The 22,710-nt window shown below is 44.6% G+C and overlaps 1 protein-coding gene across 1 annotated transcript in view; it reads right to left on the minus strand.

Annotated features, from left to right (window-relative positions):
• Positions 1 to 22,710, minus strand: part of LOC107374166 (copine-8) — a 255,851-nt gene that overhangs the window by 35,080 nt on the left and 198,061 nt on the right. Inside the window, exon 16 of the mRNA XM_054733519.2 lies at positions 16,799 to 16,926. Coding sequence (XP_054589494.1) covers positions 16,799 to 16,926 — 128 coding nt within the window. The remainder of the gene's footprint in view (positions 1 to 16,798; positions 16,927 to 22,710) is intronic.

Below are 22,710 nucleotides of genomic sequence, written 5' to 3' on the forward strand. Positions count from 1 at the left end.
AGGTGAACCGCGTTTGAGGGACTAGTGTCTTCATAATAGATTTTTTATTTTTATCAACACAGCACTAATGAGTAGCCATACACATTTATTGATGTAGTTTTTAGGTTAAACTGATCAGGATAATTGCTTTTGAATGTATGAACTTTTGTCCTATTTAGTCTTTAAATAATATTTACATGCACTTCAAGGGCATGCTGATTATATTCAGGTCCAGATTAACAAGGATTGTGCAGCTCCTACTCTGAGCATCATATTCCCTAACCCTGCTTCCCCTAGGTTTCACAAAGTAAACAGAAGTTATTTGCTAGTCTGAACTCAGAATGTCTGTGCAATTTGGACTTTTTATTAGCATCTGATTGCTGTTGTTTTATTTGGACAATTTAAAGGTAGGCCTCAGAAAAAAAGCAAAGAAGATATTTCTCCTCTGCTTGACTGCCTGTCTGACCTGATCTAAACTACTGGGCTCATTTACATCATGTAAACATTCACAGACTGCACTAGAGAGACACTCGTTGGCTGGCAGTGCATAATGAGGGACACATGTCCTCTGTGATCGGTCCTGAAAACAAGAGAGAGATCATTTTAGCAGAACTACAGAATTTCACACCTTCTCACTGTGAGAAATCTGGGCGTCTTTTTTGATTGAGATCAGTTTTAGTCCACATATCAAAAATTCAATCCAAATTCAATTCAAAAATACTTTATTGATCCCAGAGGGAAATTGATTGCTGTAATAGCTCAGAATAATAATAATAATCAAGTCATCAAGAGTTGTTGTATATTACAATGGCTGTTGGCAGGAAGGATCTCCAGTAGCGGTCAGTGTTGCAGCCAAACTGAAGAAGCCTCTGACTGAAGACACTCTTCCGTTGTCGGACAGTCTTGTGAAGATAATGCTCAGGGTTGTCCATCATTTTCTTGATTCTCTGGAGAATCCTTCTTTGCATTATCTCCTCCAGTGGTTCCACAGTCGTCCCCAGAACAGAACCAGCCTTTTTTATTAGGCTGTTGAGCCTTTTCAGGTCCCTGCTTCTGATGCTGCTACCCCAACAGAGGATGGTTGAAGAGATTACACTCTCAACAACAGACTTGTAGAAGATCTGCAGCATCTTGCTACAGACATTGAAGGACCTAAGCGTCCTCAAGAAGTGCAGTCTGCTGTGTCCCTTCTTGTAAACAGCTTTGCTGTTCTTTCTCCATTCCAGTCTGTTGTCCAGGTGAACTCCAAGGTATTTGTATTCCTCAACCACCTCCACTTCTTCTCCCATGATGGAAACAGTGTTTGACCCCACCCTGTTCCTTCTGAAGTCTAAAATCATCTCCTTTGTTTTGTTCACGTTCAAGGTCAGATGATTGTTTCCACACCATGTCACAAAGCGCTCCACCAGCTCTCTGTACTCAGCTTCCTGTCCATCTCTGATACACCCGACAACTGCAGAGTCATCTGATTATTTCTGTAGATGACAGGTCTCTGATTTGTACTGGAAGTCTGAGGTGTACAGGGTGAAAAGGAATGGTGAGAGTACAGTGCCCTGTGGTGCTCCAATGTTACTGATCGCCTGGTTTTATGTGCAGTTCTTCAGCCTCACAAACTGTGGTCTGTTTGTCAGGTAGTCTTTAATCCAGGTGATAGTTGAGGCCCCCACCTGTGTCTTCTGGAGTTTCTGGCAAAGTACATCAGGCTGGATTGTGTTAAATGCACTGGAGAAATCAAAGAACATGACCCTCAGTGCTGCCTGCTTTGTCCAGATGACAGTGGGTTGGTTGAAGCAGCTGGATGATGGCATCTTCAACTCCAACTCCATGGCGATAAGCAAACTGCAGCGGGTCCTGATATGTTCTAGTTTGCTTATTCAGGTAGACCAACAGGAGTCTCTCCAGGACCTTCATGATGTGGGATGTCAGGGCAACCAGTCTGTAGTCGTCATTGACTGATGGGCGAGTTTTCTTTGGAACTGGAACAAGGCAGGATGTCTTCCACAGGACTGGAACCTTCTCCTGGGCCAGGCTGAGGTTGAAGAGGTGCTGCAGAATCCCACAGAGCTGCTCTGCACAGGCCTTCAGTACTCTGGGGCTGTCACCATCTGGGCCTGCAGCCTTGTTCCTTGTTGGCTGCAAGATGGCGTTGCAGACGGCTGCCTTGGTACTTTGGTGCCCTGTGATTGTTCTGTTTTTGTGTGTAAATTTAGTATCTGGGTTCTCTTACTCAAGAGAAGAACTCATAAGTTACAACACTTTGATTTCGGTGGACTTAACCTCGTTTTTTGTTGCATCCGGGGCCGATTCAATAACAGCTTTGATCAGGAAAGTGAGACCAAGGAGGAGAGGTAAACGAGCGGGCGCGCTCGTGCGTCTGAGGAGACGGGGACTGCGCATGGCTCTACCTGGGATCTTCCTCTCTAATGTGCGCTCACTCCACAACAAAATGGACGAGCTGACCCTGATGAGGAACATAAACAGAGACTTCTCCTCATCTGGGGTTCTATGCTTCATTGAAACATGGCTCAGTGAGGACACCCACGACTGCGTGCTCCAGCTGGAGGGGTTTCACCTCATCCGCGCAGATCGGGAAGCGACTCTCCCCGGCAAGACTGCAGGTGGAGGTGTGTGTTTGTACATCAATAATGGTTGGTGCAAAGATGTCACAGTGATCGCGCAGCATTGTTCTCCATCTCTGGAATATCTTTTCACAAACTGTGAACCATTTTACTCTGCGCAGGAGTTCGCCTCATTCATTCTAGGAGCTGTTTACATCCCACCTGACGCGGACGTTCACGAGGCTCAGCGTGCGCTCGCGGAAGAGATACTGTGCATGGAGCGGACGTACCCGGATTCACTCATCATTGTACTTGGAGACTTTAACAAAGCTAATCTGAGCCAGGAGCTTCCCAAATATAAACAGTACATCAAATGTCCAACCAGAGAGGGGAAAACCCTGGACCACTGTTACAGCACAGTAACAGGAGCCTATCATGCAGTAGCGCGTGCTGCGCTTGGACTCTCTGACCACGTGACCATCCATCTGATCCCAGCTTACAAACAAAGGCTAAAACTCTCCAAGCCTGTTGTGAAGTCAACAAGACAGTGGAACACAGATGCCGCAGATGAGCTTCGCGCATGCTTTGAGACCACAGACTGGGAGGTAATGAAGGCCACCTCAGACAGTTTAGATGAGTTCACAGACACCGTCACCTCCTACATCCACTTCTGTCAGGACAGCATCAACCATCACACACCAGGGTGAGTTATAACAATGACAAAGCCTGGTTTACACCTAAACTCAAAAATCTGTGGTTAGAAAAGAGAGATGCATTCAAAAGGGGGACAAGGACTCCTACAGAGACACTAAATACAGGTTCAGCAAAGAATTGGTCGAAGCAAAACACCAGCATCATGACAAAATGCAGCAGCAAATCTCTGAAAACGACCCAATCTCTGTGTGGAAAAGTTTCAGGAACATCACCAACTACAAACCCAGAACCCCCGCCTCCACCGATAATCTGCTCTTGGCAAACAGCCTAAACAATTTCTATTGTTGGTTTGATGAGCCATCAGGCAGGCCTCACTCCTCGTCCAGCCCCAACAATAGAGACATTGGTCAGCCACTCCTCACTACAGAGCCATCACCATCACTGTGGAATTTACCTTCATCACCCTCCCCCTCACTCCCCACTGATGAGGTGTTCACATGACACACCTCCACCACAAATCTACACATTCATGAAGCAGATGTAAAGAAGCAGTTCAGGTCTCTTAACACACGAAAAGCCCCGATGGCGTGGCTCCTGCCACTCTAAAGCACTGTGCTGAAGAGCTGGCCCCAGTGTTTACGAGCATCTTCAACTCCTCACTGGAGGAATCTCATGTGCCTGCCTGCTTCAAGATCTCCACCATAGTCCCTGTCCCCAAGAAACCAAGAATCACTGGACTAAATGACTACAGACCTGTGGCTTTGACATCTGTGGTCATGAAGTCATTTGAGCACCTAGTTCTCCCCCACCTCAAGACCCTCACAGCCCCCCTCCTGGACCCCCTGCAGTTTGCCTACAGAGCAAACAGGTCTGTAGATGATGCAATCAACATGGCTCTACAATTCATCCTGCAGCATCTAGACTCCCCAGGTACCCACGCCAGGATATTGTTCGTGGACTTCAGCTCTGCATTCAACACAATCCTGCCAGACCTCCTCCAAGACAAAATGTCCCAGATGAACGTGCCTGACCCCATCTGCAGGTGGATCTGTGACTTCCTGACAGACAGGAAACAACAAGTCAGGCTGGGGAAGAATGTCTCGGACCAACAGACCATCAGCACCGGCTCACCACAGGGCTGTGTTCTTTCCCCTCTGCTCTTCTCCCTGTACACCAACAGCTGCACCTCCAAGCATGAGTCTGTCAAACTAATTGTTTGCTGACGACACCACCATCATCGGACTCATCTCTAATGGGGATGAGTCCGCTTACAGAATGGAGGCTGAACGGCTGGTGTCCTGGTGCAGCCACAACAACTGGTGCTAAACACCCAGAAGACAGCGGAGGTTGTTGTGGACTTTAGAAAACACACACATCCCATCCCCCCCTTAAACCTGTCTGACACTCCCATCACGATGGTGGACTCATGTCGCTTCCTGGGCACCACCATCACCCAGGACTTCAAATGGGAGCCCACCATCACCACCATCAGAATAAAGGCCCAGCAGAGGATGTACTTCCTGAGGCAGTTGAAGAAATTCAACCTATCACCACAGTCAATGAGGCAGTCCTACACCGCTATCATCGAGTCCACCCTCACCTCCTCCATCACCGTGTGGTACGCTGGAGCTACCACCAGGGACAAGAAGAAGCTGCAGCGTAGAGCCCTGCACGGGCCTAAAATCTGAGCCCGTGTCCGGCCCGGCCCGAGGGGGCGGAGCCTCAGCCCGACCCGGCCCGAAAAGGTTTTCAGGATTCTCTGGCCCGACCCGAGCCTGAGCCCGACTTTTTTTTTAACTAACTAAATGAAAACAAAGTACGTCAATCCTGACCAATGTGTTAAAAGACGTGCAGGATCCGATCAATTTGTTTTTCCCTCATTTACCGTCACGGAGATAACGGCGCACTGGCTCTGGTAGTAATCAAGTTAAATTTTATCTCTTTCCAACAATTTTCACAAGAAAACAGAACAGTTAAAAGCAGGACTTGTGTTGACCGGCTAGTTCCCGTATTTGACTGTTTATTTTGACGGAGAAAGAATAGAAAGAATTACCCTGACGCATGCAGACGAACTGACATTTTATTCTACGCACATCGCAGATGTAGCTAAATCACCAAAGAAAAGATTCCCATCTAAACATCTGAGCTGCTCAGCGCAGCTCGCTGTCAGCGCATATGTGCACAGCGAGCTGAAGTTGTGGAGATTGGCTTGGAGCGCGTCGCAGAACCAGAGCGCATGCGGGAAGGTTCCTCCCACTGAAGCGAGTGTTTTCCAAACCCTGTCGCTCAGAGAGACTTGTCACTTAGAAAATATTCCCTGATTATAAAACTTTGGCTGAATAGTGCTTGTTCCTGTCTCCAATGTGGCGACACATCCAGGAGGAGAATCCCAGAATCTCTTCAGCTCAGGAAGCGCCTATGATTACGCACAAGCGTGACGCGTCAACCCGGTCTCACAGTAAGACTGGGTTGGACCTGTTCAGGTTTACGCAGACAATCTTTACATAGAACTGACTTACAGATATAAAATTAATTCAGTATAATATAAAGCATTTTATTTAAATATCCATTCATTATTTTACAAGCACAGAGAGCCGCATCAGATGAATGGAAGAGCCGCGGGTTGTGACATGTTTTCTCCAGGACCAGAGAGGATGCAAACTCAATACATCTCTTTTATTGTGAGGTAATAATTTCTCCAAGTTTTGCGGTTGCGGGCGGGAGTAGACATGCACGCTACGGGTGCGGGTGGGAGTGTAACGTTGCAGTTGCAGGCGATAATTGTCAGAAATTCAGCGGGAGCGGGCAGGAGCGGGATGAAGAAAACAGTCCTGCGCAGGGCTCTACTGCTGTGTTTGTGTTTCAGTTTTTTTTAATGAATTCGATTAAAAATAAAGGAGCCCGGCCCGGCCCGTGTCCGAGGTGATTACACAGTTGTTGGCCTGAAGCCCGGCCCGAGGGCCGTCGGGTCGGGCCGACCCGACCCGAGGGCCTAGGGCTTCAGTGCAGGGCTCTACTGCAGCATGTCGTGCACTCTGCAGAGAAAGTCATTGGCTGCAAACTCCCCTCCATTCAAGATCTGTACACCTCTAGGATATTGAGGCGTGCAGGTCGGATAATAGCTGACTCGTCTCACCCTGGACACAGTCTCTTCGACTCGCTCCCATCTGGCAGAAGGCTCAGATCCATTCGGACCAGAACCTCTCGCCACAAAAACAGTTTCTTCCCCTCTGCAGTTGGACTTTTGAATGAAAATCCTAGGGCAGCCCACTCAATTAGATTGGTCCCAGTCACGTGACCCGATGCTGTGCTTGAACCATTCAACAAATGCTCAGATTAGTACCTACACGAAGTAGATAGCTACTTCTCTAATTCATGCCACTTTTTACATTAATAATTTTATCATGAGTGTTTTATTAGTTCTTATATTTGCTTATCTCTTAATTAATTTTTTTTTATCTTACCTTCTGCACCAAAATACCGCAGCAATTTCCTAATGTTGTGACTTGGCACACATATGGCAATAAAAACTTCTGATTCTGATTCCAGTTCAGTCTCTCCAGCTGCCTCTTCACCTGACTTCTAGAGACAGATAGGTGGGAGGGGGAAGTAAATGGGGCTGCAGCATCTCCTGACTTAGTTGAAGACAGAATTATAGAACCAGAAGAGTCCATGCCTGCATTAGAGGACAAAAGAGCTGGCGTGTGACAGGAAAATGTTGCATCAGAGGAGGATGGGATGTCTGATTGGCTGGGGACAGGCGAGAAGGATGCTGGGTTTGTTCCTGAACTGAAACTATTGAAGAACTTGCTCAGTTCATTGGCTGTGTCCAGGCTGCCATCTGTGCAATCCTTCCTCTGCTTGAAGCCTGTGATCTTCTTCATCCCTGACCAGTCATCTCTGATATTGTTCCTGTGTAGTTTGTTCTCCAGCTTCTTCCTGTATGCCTCCTTGCTGTCTCTGATCTTGATCTTCAGCTGCTTTTGTATACTCCTCATTAATTCCCTGTCTCCCTCCTTGAAGGCTCTGTTTTTTCACATTTGGTGATCCAGGGTTTGTTATTAGCGAAGCATCTCACTGTTCTGGTGGGTATGATGTTGTCCACACAGAAGTTTATATAGTCAGTGACACATCCAGTCATGGTATTGATGTCCTCTTCATATCCTTGACAGAGAATCGTCCAATCTGTGGTTTCAAAACAACCCTGTAGCCCCAAGACTCTCTGCCTGTTTTCCTTGAGAAACTAGAAGAAAAAATGTCCAAGAAAAGGCAAAACTTATAGTCAACAGAGCTACTCCAACATGCAGCCACCCAGAGCAGTGCAGATCCAGAATCAAATACAACCAAAACAGGACCTTATCACCTTAAACCAGGGGTCGGCAACCTGTTCCCATCAAAAAGCCATTATTACCCGTTTCCCACAGTAAAGAAAACACTGGGAGCCACAGCAGCTGCGGCGTTGTGGGCGGGGCCTACCCTCAGACAGCAGAGAGCTGCTTTAACCAATCACAACAGGTGACAGCAGCCAGTACCGGTCACTCGTGTACGTCAAAGTTATCTTTCATAAGACGATAATCAATAAAACCATTTATATAAAATGGATCCAGAAGTTGTAGCCCGTCTCTGCCTACAATATTTTGATATTTTTCACCCTGTTGGTGGTTTTACTGAGCAGGTGCCACTTTTGTCACACGTTTCTTTTTAAAACATGTTTAGACTGTTCAGAATACAAATCCAAGCTCTGTCACATTTAATTGTTGTAATTAAAATTTGTAGGTGGGGAAGGTCAGAAAAGGATCCTCATTTACAGTGACGGAGATGACGGCACAGTGTGCCTGGCTCTGGTGTTAATCAAGTTTAATTTAATCTCTTTGCAAGAATTTTCACAAGAAAACAGAACAGTTAAAAGCAGGGCTTGTGTTGACCGGACAGTTCCCGTATTTGACCGTTTATTTTTACGGAGAAAGAATAGAAAGAATTACCCCGACGCATGCAGACGAACTGACATTTTATTCGTTACGCACATCGCAGATGTAGCTAAATCAGTCAAGAAAAGATTCCCATCTGAACATCTGAGCTAGACACTGCTCAGCGCAGCTCGCTGTCAGCGCGTACACAAGGTGCACAGCGAGCTGAAGATGTGGAGATTGGCTTGGAGTGCGTTGCAGAACCAGAGCACATGCGGGAAGATTCCTCCGACTGAAGCGAACGTTTTCCAAACCCTGTCTCTCAGAGAGACTTGTCACTTAGAAAATGTTCCCTGATTATGAAACTTTGGCTGAATAGCGCTTGTTCCTGTCTCCAATGTGGCGACACATCCAGGAGCCGTCTGTGGAGAAGCCCAGAATCTCACATCCTCGTCAGCTCAGAAAGCGCCGATATGATTACGCACAAGCGTGACCCGTCAACCCGGTCTCACAGTCAGACTGGGTTGGACCTGTTCAGGTTTACGCAGACGATCTTTACATTTAGAATTGGCATACAGATGTAAAATTTATGCAGTAAAATATAAAGCATTTTATTTAAATACCCAATCATTATTTTACAAGCACAGAGAGCCGCATCAGATGGATGGAAGAGCCGCATGCGGCTCCAGAGCCACGGGTTGCCAACCCCCACCTTAAACAAATAACCAGTCTGCAAATTTCGTTCTTTTGCCAGTTCAGAGGTTTTAATGCATGCTTTCATTTCCAGTAGACTAGATCATTGTAATGGCCTGCTCTCTGGTCAACCCAAAAAGAGTATTTGTAGCCCACTTAACTACTCCAAAATTCAGCAGGATGTGTGTTCACCAGGACCAGAAGATGGGGACATATTACACCAGTTCTAAAATTGCTGCACTGGTTTTCTGTACATGTTAGGATAAATTCTAAGGTTCTTTTAATGGTTTACAAATGTCTCCGTGGTCTTGGACCGTCTTATATAGTCGACCTTCTTTTAAATTATGAGCTTCCGCGGTCCCTGAAGTTCTCTGGTGCTGGCCTTTTAGGCATCCCAAAAGTTAGAAACAAAATGAGGAAGCATTACTTTCCTACTATGATTCTCTTATATGCAGTGGCGGCTCCAGAAATGTTTTTCTGCAGGTGCTATGAAGGAGCTAGTCTTTTTATTGAGGGTGCTATGAAGGAAGTGGTCATGCGTACCTATTGTTCTCTAAAACACCTTCCACACTAGCAGATACACATGCATGCACAAAACCTCAACAACACCTGAAACAATCATTAATATACATCATGAACATATGAACAATCACTGACTTTTCTATGAAATCATAAACACATACAGCCACACAGAAAACCATCTATAGTGTGGCAAGGTTAGCTAACGTTAGCGTTAGCATTTCCAGTGGCAAAACCCTGGACTGCTGCGGCGGTTGAGGGTTGACTCTCTTCATCCAGATCCGTAGGTTTTTGTGGGTCTGAGATCACTTCCAAAGATTCATCCGTTTCTGACTGAACCCGTGGAAATGTGGGCAACAAAAACCGATCCATTTTACCACTAGCTCTACCTTTCACTCGTTCACAGGTGGAAAATGAGGTCAAAGGTTAACATCAATTTCCTGTTTTGGTTTAAGTTTTTACTATCTATATGATAATTTACTGATTATTTTTGTTTGTATTTTAAATATTATCACAACCACACATTCAATTAAAATTAGATTGTAAAAAAAAAATCTAACATTTACTTGGGGGTGCTATGACTAATCCAGGGGTAGCTATAGCGCCCCCTAGCACCCCTCTGGCGCCGCCACTGCTTCTGTGGAACAGTCTGCCAGAGAACCTCAGGGCTGCTGAAATTCCATCCATCCATCTATCCATTTTTGGCCGCCTATCCAGGGTCGGGTCACGGGGGCAGTATCCTAACCAAGGAGGCCCAGACTTCCCTCTCCCCAGCCACTTTGACTAGCTCCTCTGGGGGAATCCGAAGGCGTTCCCTGACCAGCCACAAGACGTTAGTCCCTCCAGCGTGTCCTGAGTCTTCCTTTAGGCCTTCTCCCAGTTGGATGTGCCAGGAAAACCTCACCAGGGAGGTGTCCTGGAGGAAACCTTACCAGATGCCCGAGCTACCTCAACTGGCTCCTCTCGATGTGGAGGAGCAGCGGGTCTACTCCAAGCCCCTTTCGAATGACCGAGCTTCTCACCTTATCTCTAAGGGAGAACCCAGCCATCCTGCGGAGAAAACTCATTTCGGCTGCTTGTATCCGCAATCTCGTTCTTTCGGTCACTACCCAAAGCTCATGACCATAAGTGAGGGTAGGAATGTAGATTGACCGATAAGCCAAGAGCTTTGCCTTCTGGCTCAGCTCAGCTCTCTCTTCACCACGACAGATCAGTACAATATAAGGGAAATGAGAGATTCTTACATTTTATTTAAGAAGCCGTAAGGCGTGGGATTCCATAGTAAATATGAAATCCACCTTACGGTTCGGTGGGTTAGTTAAACCAGAAGATTGGATCTTTTTAATGCAGAGATTATGTAACCATTATGTATTCACTCAGAGACAACAGAATAGAGAGAGTCAAGTTTAAAAGTTAAGAATTTTATTACTAACAAATAAACTAGGCTGATTTCAGAACTAAGTGTATAGTGTGACTAAAAATGGATGAGACGGTGAATGGATGACGTGTCATGTAAATCAGAACCAGCAAAACCGAAGAAGCGATTAGTTCTGACGGGATTTGAAGATGTTGTTTTGGAATAAGCTTGGGTTAGTTTCAGAACCGCATGAGACACCATCAAGCCGGTCTACCTGCCTTGTGGAAGTCCTCTGGTAAGATCAGGAATGTCGAGGCCCAGCGGACCCTCTCTGGAAACCGAGCTGGCAGAAGAAGCCGCAGTTCCGACCAGACCCGTCTCGAGTTACCTCCGGCACATGAATCTTTTCTTGGCGTCTGTTCAGACCCAGCCTGGGTCGGTGAAGCTTTTATTCTGAAGGGAGCTGTTGTCGTGTCTACTTGTTATAGCGACTGGATTTTCTTAGCTTGTCGTGGTTCTTTCGGTTGAAGAGTTAATGGTCGGATTGGCCACTCCTACGCTTGCTCTGGAACGCTTTGAACTGGCGTTAGAGCTGACGTGGCATAGTTTTATACCTCGGATGTTATGGTTTATTGTCGAATGAAAATTACCAAACACTGTCAGAAGCACGCCTCCGTCAGATCTGTAAAATTCTAATTGGATCAGTGAAAGAATGTGTTATGTCCTTTTAACACTACGTGAAATGAGTCCTGTTGTTGTCCTTAAAGCCACAGTACTTCATTTCTAAGATCATAATAAAATAATTAATATTTTAAGTTCACAGGTCGGTCACATCTTATTATTGACTAACACTTTGATCCTCAAATCTTGGTTTGATGTAAATAAACTATCACTGCATATATAAAAAAGACTAAATTTATGATTTTTGGAAATAGGGTAAAAATGGGAACTTTAAATTAATAATTTCAGATACTGAAATTGAAAGAGTGTCTGACATAAAATTTCTTGGTGTTGTGCTTGACTCTAACTTATCCTGGAAGCATCATTTAAATTATATAAAAGGAAAAATTGCCAAATCTTTGGGTCTATTGTATAAGCTGAAGGACATACTAAACCATGATAAATGACCCGCACTTGTATAGCGCCTCTCAGAGTAAGGACTCCAAAGCACTTTACACTACAGTGTATCATTCATCCATTCACACACACATTCACACACTGGTGGTGATGAGCTACGATGTAGCCACAGCTGCCCTGGGGCGCACTAACAGAGGCGAGGCTGCCGAGCACAGGCGTCACCGGTCTCTCCGACCACCACCAGCAGGCAAGGGGGGGTTAAGTGTCTTGCCCAAGGACACAACAGCAGACTTCTCTGTCCGGAGCTGGGATCCAACCTGCAACCTTCCGATTACTGGACAACCCACTCTACCTGTTGAGCTACTGCTGCCCCCACCATAAGGCCTTACGTCTAATATACTGTTCACTAATACAACCATACATGGCATATTGTATAGAAATATGGGGTTCAACTTTTAAAACATATATACATGAAATAAAAACTATACAAAAGAAATCTATTCGAGTTATAAACAAGAGCAATTATTATGCTCATACTGACCCGTTGTTTTCAAAATCACAGATTATGAAATTAGAAGATCTATATTATTATAAAATAATGCAATTTATGTTTAGAGTAAAATTAACAGCTCTGCCAGAAAATATACTAATGTTTTTTGCAAAGAGGGAAAGTAAATATGATTTCAGAGGTGTATGTATGTTTGTTTTACAAAAAGCCAAAAAGGGCATGAAAAGGAGATGTATCTCTGTAATGGGAGTAAAATTTTGGAATGAGGCTAAAATAGAATTAATATTAGCAACTTCTCTTTCAGTTCTTAAAAAACTTATCAGTAAAAATATTTTTGAAGAGTATTAATTTGATGTTGATGGATGGATTTGTGTTTTACTTTTATTTTGGTTGTTGCTTTATTGCGGGAAATTGAAAAATTGTTCTGTTAGTAGGTTAGGCAATTATATAAGCTATTGCTTCTGTCTAAACCTATTCAGTCATGAGATACCAAATAGACACCATATACAAATGAATGTATATGTTAGTGAGAAATGGTATTTGTATCTATTTTGTCTCGGGTTTAGAGGAGCTGATTCTCATCCCAGCTGCTTCCCACTCAGCTGCGAAACTCTCCAATGAGAGCCGAAGATCACCTTCTGATGAAGCCAACAGGACCACATCATCTGCAAAAAGCAGAAACTCAATCCATAGGCCACCAAAACCGATCCCCTCAACACCTTGGCTGAGCCTAGAAATCCCATCCATACAGGTTATGAACAGAAATGGTGACATAGGGCAGCCTTGGTGGAGTTCAACTCTCACCAGGAATGAGCTCGACTTACTGCCGGCAATACGGACCAAGCTCTGACACTGTTCATACAGGGACCTAACAGCCCATATCAGAGGGCTGTTAGGTCCAGCCCCCCCCCCCCAAAAAGGGCCCTCTGAGGGATGCGGTCAAATGCCTTCTCCAAATCCACAAAACACATGTAGATTGGTTGGTCAAACCCCCACCCACCCTCCAGGACCCTCCTAAGGGTATAGAGTTGGTCCAGTCTTCCACGGCCAGGACGAAAACCACATTACTTTTCCTGAATCCGAGGTTTGACAATCCGCTGGACCCTCCTCTGAATAGACCTTACCATTGAGGCTCAGAAGTGTGATCCCCCTGTAGTTGGAACACACTCTTTTTAAATAGGGGGACCACCCCAGTCTACCAATCCAGTGGAACTGTCCCTGATGTCCTCTCGATATTGCAGAGCTGCGCCAGCCAACACAGCCCTACATCATCCAGAGCTTTAAGGAACTCTGGGCGGATCTCATCCAGCCCCAGGGCCTTGCCACAGAGGAGATTTCTGACAACCTCATTGACCTCAGCTCCAGAGATTGGAGAGCACAAACCAAAGCCTCCTCACTGGAAGGCGTGCTGGTGAGATTGAGGAGGTCTTCGAAGTATTCTGCCCACCGATCCACAACGTTCCAAGTCGAGGTCAGCAGCACACCGTCCTCACTATAAAAAGTGTTGGTAGCACACTGCTTTCCCTTATGAGGTGCTGGATGGTGGACCAGAATCTCCTCAAAGCCATATGGAAGTCTTCCATGGTCTCGCCAAACTCCTCCCATGCCCGTGTTTTTGCCTCTGTGACCACCCGGGCCACATTCTGCTTGGCCTGCCTGTACCCATCAGCTGCCTCAAAAATACCTTATGGGACTCTTTCTTCAGCTTGACGGCATCCATAACTGTCAGTGTCCACCAGCGGGTTCAGGGATTACCACCACGAAAGGCACCGACAACCCTGCGGGCACAGCTCTGGTCGGCCGCCTTGACAATGGAAACACAGAACATGGCCGACTCTGACTCAATGTCCCCCGCCTCCCCCGGAACATTTTGGAAGTTCTGTTGGAGGAGAGAATTGAAACTTCTACTGACAGGAGACCCTCAGCAGACCCTCACAATACATTTGGGCTTGCTAGGTCTGACCGACATCTTCCCCCACCATCGAAGCCAACTCACCACTACGTAGTGGTCATTTGACAGCTCCGCCCCTCTCTTCACCCGAGTGTCCAAGACATTCAACCCCAGATCAGATGGGATGACAACAAAGTTGATCATCGAGCTGCGGCCTAAGGTATCCTGGTGCCAAGAGCACACATGGACACCTTTATGTCTGAACATGGTGTTCATTATGGACAATCCATGACTGGCACAGAAGTCCAATAACAAAACACCACTCGAATTCAGATCGGGGGGCCTTTCCTCCCAACCACACCTCTCCAGGTCTCACCGTTGTTGCCCACGTGAGTGTTAAAGTCCCCCAGCAGAACGAGGGAGTCACCAGAAGGAGTACTTTCCATCACCCCCTTCAAGGACTCCAAAACAGGTGGGTAGTCTGAACTGTAGTTTGGTGCATAAACACAGACTTCAGTCAGCATCCATCCCCCCGCACGTAGACTGAGGAAGGCTACCCTCTCATTCACCGGCGTAAATCCCAAAGTACAGGCACAAAGATGGGATGCAACTAGTATGCCCACCCCTGCCCAGTGCCTCTCAGTGGGAGGACAACTCCAGAGTGGTAGCGTGTCCAGCCCCTCTTAAGGAAACTGGCTCCGCAGCCAGAGCCACGCGTTGAGGTGAGTCCGACTATATCTAGTCGAAACCTCTCAACCTCACACACCAACTCAGGCTCCCTCCTCACCAGGATGGTGACATTCCACATACCAAGAGCCAGCTCCTTATTAGCTTGGCTTTTAATATATCTATTTTAACATTTTGTAGCTGTTTTTTATTCTAAGTATTTTAAATTCCTTTTAATTTTAGTGTCCAGATGTTTTTTCAAACTGAAAAGCATTAATGTGCTGTGTGGTGTGCAGCGAAGGGGTGAGGGTAAAGCCTAATTTATACTTCTTGGTCTGCGTTGGTGCAGAGACACACGCCATAATGCTTCAGTGCAAGCGCTCTCCAACAGGTTCGCAGAGGCTGACAGAGACATGCCCAACTCTAACAATTTGTCAAATCCATTGCCCTCTCAAAAGATAAAATGATATTTAACTGTAGACGTGGAACAGATTAAAGACTACCTAATTTGAGTGTTTAATCACCCGTGACTGAATTAGTACAAAGACACGAAGCAAGCATTTTATTCGTGGCGGGAAAGGACAAGAACATGTTTAGAGGTGGCACTCGCATGAAGAGGTAGAGGAGAATGAGGGACAATTTAATCTGTGTCAAAAAAGTCTCTGAAATCCATTCAAACTATGTAAATACAGTAGTAATCAAACCATGTTGAACTGGATACATGATGGTAATGGTGGCAGGATACCCCAGAAAAGCACTACGCTCTCTGTTGTCCTGGTGGGGAATTGATTTGCAACGCTCTCCAGGTGACGGAGTAGTCCGAAGAGAAAACATCTCCGTCAATGTGTGTGCGCGACTCCACACTTGAGCTGATGGAGAAGTATATATTAGGCTAGAGTGTGTGCTGAGTGTGTTGTGTCATTTTGAAGTTTGAAATCTGTGTTTTTATCCATACAAAGTTTTTATAGAAGTTTATTTAAGCATTTACGGGCACATAACTTGTTTTAAATTTAATACTTTCCACATTTATAGACTGTTTTACATGACATTGCTTTCAATACATCATTCTGCTCAGCAGTTATTGTGGAAAAGTTTCAAATAATGAACAAGTGAACAAGGAACATAGGACACAGACATAGATTTAGTACAGGCCTTTCACGTTTACAGGAAATAAAACTGTAAAATGCAGTGCTTATGACTCAAGCGGACATCTTGTAAGTCAGGTCGAGTTAATTCATCTCCAAACTTAAACAGAGCTTCTGTGCTCTACATACAAAGAGGATCAGCGTTTGAAGTGATCTAACAGGACAATGTTTTTCGAGTTTATCAACATTCTTACACCAAACGGCCAGGCGCTCAGGAATTTGACGTGACACAGTGTCACTTTTTTGGCCAGCATCGTTCCTGGCTTGCATTCAGATGCTCCTCAGAAGTGAACGCTAAACAATGCAGCTATTCTCAGGCTGAGTGGGTGGACGGAGCTTGCAGGAGAGAGATAGGATTTGAAAGCCGATGATGAGAGGTGGGAAAGTGCTTGTTACAGTCAGTCTGGAGAATCACGAGATGAGATCTGGCACTGGGGGATGTCAGGTGGGAGTTGGAAGAAATTGTATTACAGAACAGCACAGAACTTTCTGTCAGTAGTTATATGTGTAAATTAAGAAATTGCTACTGACACAGAGTGTGTTTTCTGTTTTAAATATTTTAAAACTGCAGAGCAGCAGATCATCCTATTGTTGCTTCAATAGAAGATACTCAAAAGCTGAGCTTCAGTCAGGTTTAGATCTTCTTCACATCTCTAGAAGAACCCATAAAGTGTGACATGTACACACAACTGTTCCTTTTTGTTTCTTCAGCTCAGTGCAGGATATAAATCACCTTCTCACATCTGACTATAGCTCACCACTAGTGCACAGCCAACAAATCAATCAATTAAAGTTATCAGCTCAATTCAGTCCTCCTTGTACTGAGACTTGTCAGCAGACTTACCTGGCCACATGGTTAATAACGGGAGAGAAGTGTGTGGGTCCGTAGAGACGAACACTTTTCAGACTCTGGTAATAGGCCTCTAGGACACCGTCAATGCCATTGCAGTATGGGTTCTGTGGATTACCATTCTGCACAGAAAATAAAAATGTTCAAAATTATAAGAGCCATTGCATAATTTATATTCTTCATCTTAGGACATGAGTTGGTCGTGAAATTTTAATTTTATATGGCAAGGCAAGGCAGCGATATTTGTATAGCACGTTACAACAGTATAAAACCGACCAAAGTGTCACACCTTGTCCTGTCCCCTTTTGGTTTAGTCCTGTGTCTCTGTTAATTCCTCCCACCTGCCTCTCGTTTCCCAATCACCCAAGCTCCCAGCCCTCCTGTATTTAAACCTCTTCTGCTTTGTGTCTCGTGTTGGATCATTGTTTCTGTGTCAGCGTGTTTATCATTAAAGCCTTTAACCATTCCTGTCTGCCTGCCTTCTTCACCCGTGTTTGGATCCTTACCTCTGCTTCGCACTCCAGCACGTCTGACACAAAGTGCTTTACAGAAATTAAAAACATTTAAAAAAAACACAACATAAAAATGCATACAAACTAAAGCTTAAGGACTAACACTCAAAAGACTCTCATGCTGAGTTAAAACCTAATCATAAAAGTAGGTTTTCAAAAGAGATTTAAAACCAGACAGCGAAGAGACCGACCTAATGCTCAAAGGCAGAACATTCCAGAGCCTAGGGGCCGCTACAGAGAAAGCCCCGTCACCTCTGAGCTTACGTCTTGTTTTTGGACTTACAGGAGCATCCTATCAGCTGACCTCAGAGACTGTGTAGGGGAGTAAAAACCAGTGGCTCAGAGGGGTAACCTGGAGCAAGGCCATGCAAAGATTTAAAAGCCCATAAAAGCATCTTCTACTGGATTCAGAAACAATCAGGCAGCCAGTGCAGTGAGGCCAGGACAGGAGTAACATGCTCCATCATTTTCGTCCCAGTGAGCAGCCATGCAGCAGCATTCTGCACCAACTGTAGACACAAGAGCTGGGATTGTGAAACACCAAGGTACAAAGAATTACAGTAATCAAGCCTTGATGTAATAAAAGCATGACTTACTGTTTCAAAATCATTTTTTGACAGCAAGGTCTTTACTTTGGCGATCCTTCTTAATTGATAAAAACTAGATCTCATCACCGCACTGATCTGCCTGTCCAAGACAAGATCCCCATCCAGTACAACACCCAAGGAAGTCACACCGTTTCAAGAATGGGGCAAGCTGACCAAGGTTCACTGCAACCACCCTAGAAAAAGTACTTGAACCAAAAACTACAACCGTTGTCTTTTTATCATTAAAATGAAGGAAGTTAGAAAACATCCATTACCTAACCTCAATGAGACAATCTAACAGAGACTGCAAAGCATGATTGTGGCCCCTCTTAAAAGGCACGTATACCTGGGTATCATCTGCATAGCAGTGAAATTGTCACCCATGTTTCTTAAAAATCAAACCAAGAGGTAGCAGATACAAAGAAAACAACAATGGGCCCAACACAGAACCCTGGGGAACCCCGCAAGAGAATGAAAATTTAGAGGAAGTAAAATTCCCCAATGAGACACTGAAGGTTCTGTCTGCCAGGTACGACACAAACCAATCCAGCGCGACCAAGAAAATACCCACAAAGTGTTCCATCCTAGAAATCAGGAGACAATGATCCACAGCAGCCGATAGGTCCAACAATACCAAAATACAAAAGTTTCTGGAATCTGTTGCAATTATGTGAGATATGCTGGTGAAGGTTTTCAGTCATTCAGGTCATGGTAATGCAAAAGGGTTCAAATGAAGGCAACTGGACTTCTTTGAAGATGTTTCGCTTTTCATCTGAAGAGCTTTGACAATTTTGACTGGAATATGGGAGAGTCAAGCTAATAAGCTGTAGCTGTTGGTTGTTATTTAACGAGAAGAAAGTACTCTGAATAAACCCTCCTCTCTACCCCCGATGAGAAATTTGCCTCTATTGTGAAGGAGTAATGTTGATCAGATGCAGGAAGGTGTGGCCTAGACTGAAACTGCTTAGGCATGAGATTTAAAGCTGCAATGTAGGTGCTGGAAAGGTGAAACCTAAGCCCTCCTCCCCAATTTAAAGTAGGTTTTTCATAGCCTGTTCTGCCAGTCTTGTCCTCTGTTTAATTCTACACAGAGAACTAGTCTGGTTACTCACAGGGAGAGAAGTACATGAAGGGCGGGACTATTCAGCTCAAAAATGACCAATCAGAAAAAAGGCGGAAATGCCAACTGTACTGCATAACACTGTAGTGTTTTAGCTGTAGTCATAAATGGTGTCTGGCGATAACGGAAACTTCTTTTTTAAGAGGAAATGCTTTTAGCTCTTCTTCTTGTGGTTTTAAAGACATGTCCAAGTAATTTAGAACAGAGGAAAGAGCTGCACCGAACTCCGCCACTGTGTTCGTTGTTAATGAGAAACTGCTTCGCGGTATTTGACATCTGCAACGCTGTAGTTTTTTTTAGCTGCAGTCAAAAATGGCATCTGGCAATGATGCAAACATCTTTCTTTAGAAGAAAGGCTTTTAGCGCTTCTACTTCTTATGGTTTTAAAGACATGTTCAAGTAATTTGGAACAGAGGAAAGAGCCGCGGCAAACTGTGCTTCAGGTGCCATCTTTGTTGTTTATTAGAAACTCAGCATTCTGTTGTGTGACATATGCTGCTCAGCACTGATTGGCTCGATTAGAATTCAAAGGGGGTGGGGTTATTTGAATAGAAGGGTTCCCAGACCCAGTGCTTCCCACAAGGTAGCATGGGGCTGGCTAGTCTGGCTAGGTTTTCATGTTTTGACATGGATAGCTTCCTTTACTCCTCTCTCAAATCATCCATCTTCTTTGTCCAGAATGTTCTACTTTGTCATCTTCAGAATGTGTCCCTTGTCCTTCAGATGTAAGTGGACTGCAGAGTCTTGACCTAAAGAGGTGGTTCTCCTGTGTTGTGCCATGCTTTTGTGTAGTTCAAGTCAAAGTCATTTATTTATTGTCATTTATTGTCATTTCTACCACATGTGCAAGACATACAGAGAAACGAAGTTGAGTTTCAGTACAAACAATTCAGAGCTCAGACATACATAGGCAAGACACATGACAAGAATTGGTGACTACGGTCACTCGCAACACGAGTCGCGCTACCTTAATAGATGAGAAGGGAATTACATGAGGATAAGTTTGGGGAGGGAAAAAAGGCATACCAGAGTTACTCCCGACAGGGCGTAGTGGTACTATGCACAAAAAAAAAATCACCTCAAACATATAAGCACGAACATCAACATTCACAACATGACTCTCTGTGGGGGGTCCCTGTTTATCCAGGGCCAGCAGCCATGTGTGGCGCTCAGCCAGCTGTATCCATAGGAGGGAGAGAGATCTTGGGAGGAGCTTAGAGCACATTTCCAGCAGGTTGATGGCCTCGCTATGAAGTCCACAATCTGAAGGCGGGGGGTAGGACTGGTTTCCACAGCATCTGTCTGCATTCCTTCCTTCGTGGGGGTTGTTTTTAGCAGCTTCAAGGCTGCCTTGGCGTCAGATTAGGATAACAAGACTGTGTTTGGGTCAGGCAGAGATAATTTTCCCTCTGCCTTCAGTCTGTAACTGGTCATTCCAGTCCTTCAGTGAAGCCAATTCGGGTTATTAAACATCTCCACACCGTCCGGTGACCCTCTCCGAGATGACATCCATTTTGCACACTAACACCGGTAACGCAGCTAAGACATTGTCCAGCTTACGATTCACCTCGAGTAACATCCCAGTCTGTGAGGTCTCCGCCCGGACGGTGCTGTCCATGGGTGTGGGTCGCCCTCCAATCGCTCCCGTCTTCCCAATTTTTCGGAAAACCAGATATCCTCCCACTCCAATCAGAAGAAATCCAGTGATCATCAGGCCAAATATCCACATATCTTCGACGTCCTCAATGGACAGCTGAGAGAGACAGACGACCTTCCACTCCTTCCAGGAATCGAGCATATATCCCGCTGCGTGTGTCCCATGAGGGCAAGTGTGAGGCCCCTCCTCTGTTCTCATCGTAGAAAAAATCTTGAATGACCAATTAATTAAATCCATTTCTGAAAAATAGTGATTTCCAGAGGAAATGCAGAGAAGCGCTCTGTAGGCAGACAGGACAAAAGAGCCTTGGGAAAAAAAGATAAGGGAGCAAAGCAGAAGCGTCTGTGCTCTGTGAGTGCCACAAGCAAAAGAAAAAATAAAGTTGTTTAGTTTACCTAATGTAAAGATCTGGACAGTCCTCACCACATTGGACTGCATAAGCAATGTCACTAACCTTCTGTTTGGGTGTTTTATCTTTTGGATTTACCAGTTTCTGTCTGAGAGTGTTATTGGGTTTAAAGTTTACCGGGATGTTGTGTTTGCAGAAAAATCTTCAAAATTTTTCTGAGACTCCTGCCACGAATGGGATAGCAATGATTTTGCATCTGTTGTCCTTTTCTTTACTAGTTGCTGCTTTGGATGCTTTTCCAGACTGTTGATTTCACAAAGGCCTAGTTAGGGTATCTGCACTTTTGGAAAGCGTTCCTTCAGTCTATGTGGGAATGTTCTCAGCCCGATGTTGTAAAGTCCTGATGACTGACATTTTGAGCTCCAGTGGTGATGTGTGTTGAAATGCAAATACTGGTCTGTGTGAGTTGGTTTCCTGTAGACTTCGGTGCTAAGACTTCCATCTTGTTCAATTTGTACATCACAGTCCAAGAAGGGTAGTTGGTTGTTGTGGGCAACTTCCCTGGTGAACTTGTTGTTCTTGTCCACGGCATTTTTGTGCTTGATAAAGTCTTCTCCTTCCTTCGTGAGAATTTTGACTCATGTCAAAATTCCTCCCATACCTGAACCAGTGGCTTGGTGATGTTCCATTGTAGGCGTCCAAGGCTTTGACTCTATGTAAATGTTGGCGACGATAGGTGATGCTGAGAAGCCCATGGCGCATCCATGTTTTTGCCGATAAAACTTTTCGTTGTGTTTGAAATAGGTAGTGGAAAGGCAGAGGTCAAGGAGGGTACAGATCTGGTCTGGACTCAGTTTTGTCCTCTCGTTTAAGGAATCATCTTGTTCCAGCCATTTCCTATCTACTTCCACTGCTTCATCTGTGGGTGTACATGTGAATTCAATTCAAGTTTATTTATATAGCGCCAAATCACGACAAGAGTCGTCTCAAGGCACTTCACATAATAAACATTCCAATTCAGGTCAGTTCATTAAGCCAATCAGAAATAATGTTTCCTATATAAGGAACCCAGCAAATTGCATCAAGCAATTTACAGCAATTCTCATACTAAGCAAGCATAAACAGGGTATATACAGCAATCCTTAAGTAAAATTTACTACTTTTTAATACTTTTTTTACTACCTTCAGAATTTTTTTAAAACCATCACAACACTAAATTGCAAGTGTTAATCAGCGACCTATTTACAAATATTTTAACATATATAACATTCAAAAAGAATAGACTTAGAGACTCACTGATGTTGACAACGTATTGCACATATTTATTTTACTTAGAAAATAAGCCAGGCACTTCTGTTCAGCGGTTCAGACAGTTGACCACGAGGCCTGAAATGATGCACAACGACCACTGAATATGACGTCATCATTATGTGACCGGATATGCTAAAGTAGGGCTGCTCGATTATGGCAAAAACAATAATCACGATTATTGTGACTGAAATTGAGATCTCGATTATGTAAGACGATTTTTCAATTTATGTAGATTTTTATTTTTTTATTTTTATTCAGTCATAAAACTGCTCAGGGCACAATCAGGGCAAAAATAAACAAGAAACAAGATGATCACTAAAATAACTCCTGATTCCCAGTATAAAAAGACCAATATACTTATAGCTCATAG

This window comes from Nothobranchius furzeri, chromosome 4 (assembly GCF_043380555.1).
Source record: "Nothobranchius furzeri strain GRZ-AD chromosome 4, NfurGRZ-RIMD1, whole genome shotgun sequence".
In the NCBI taxonomy this organism is placed as follows: domain Eukaryota; kingdom Metazoa; phylum Chordata; class Actinopteri; order Cyprinodontiformes; family Nothobranchiidae; genus Nothobranchius; species Nothobranchius furzeri.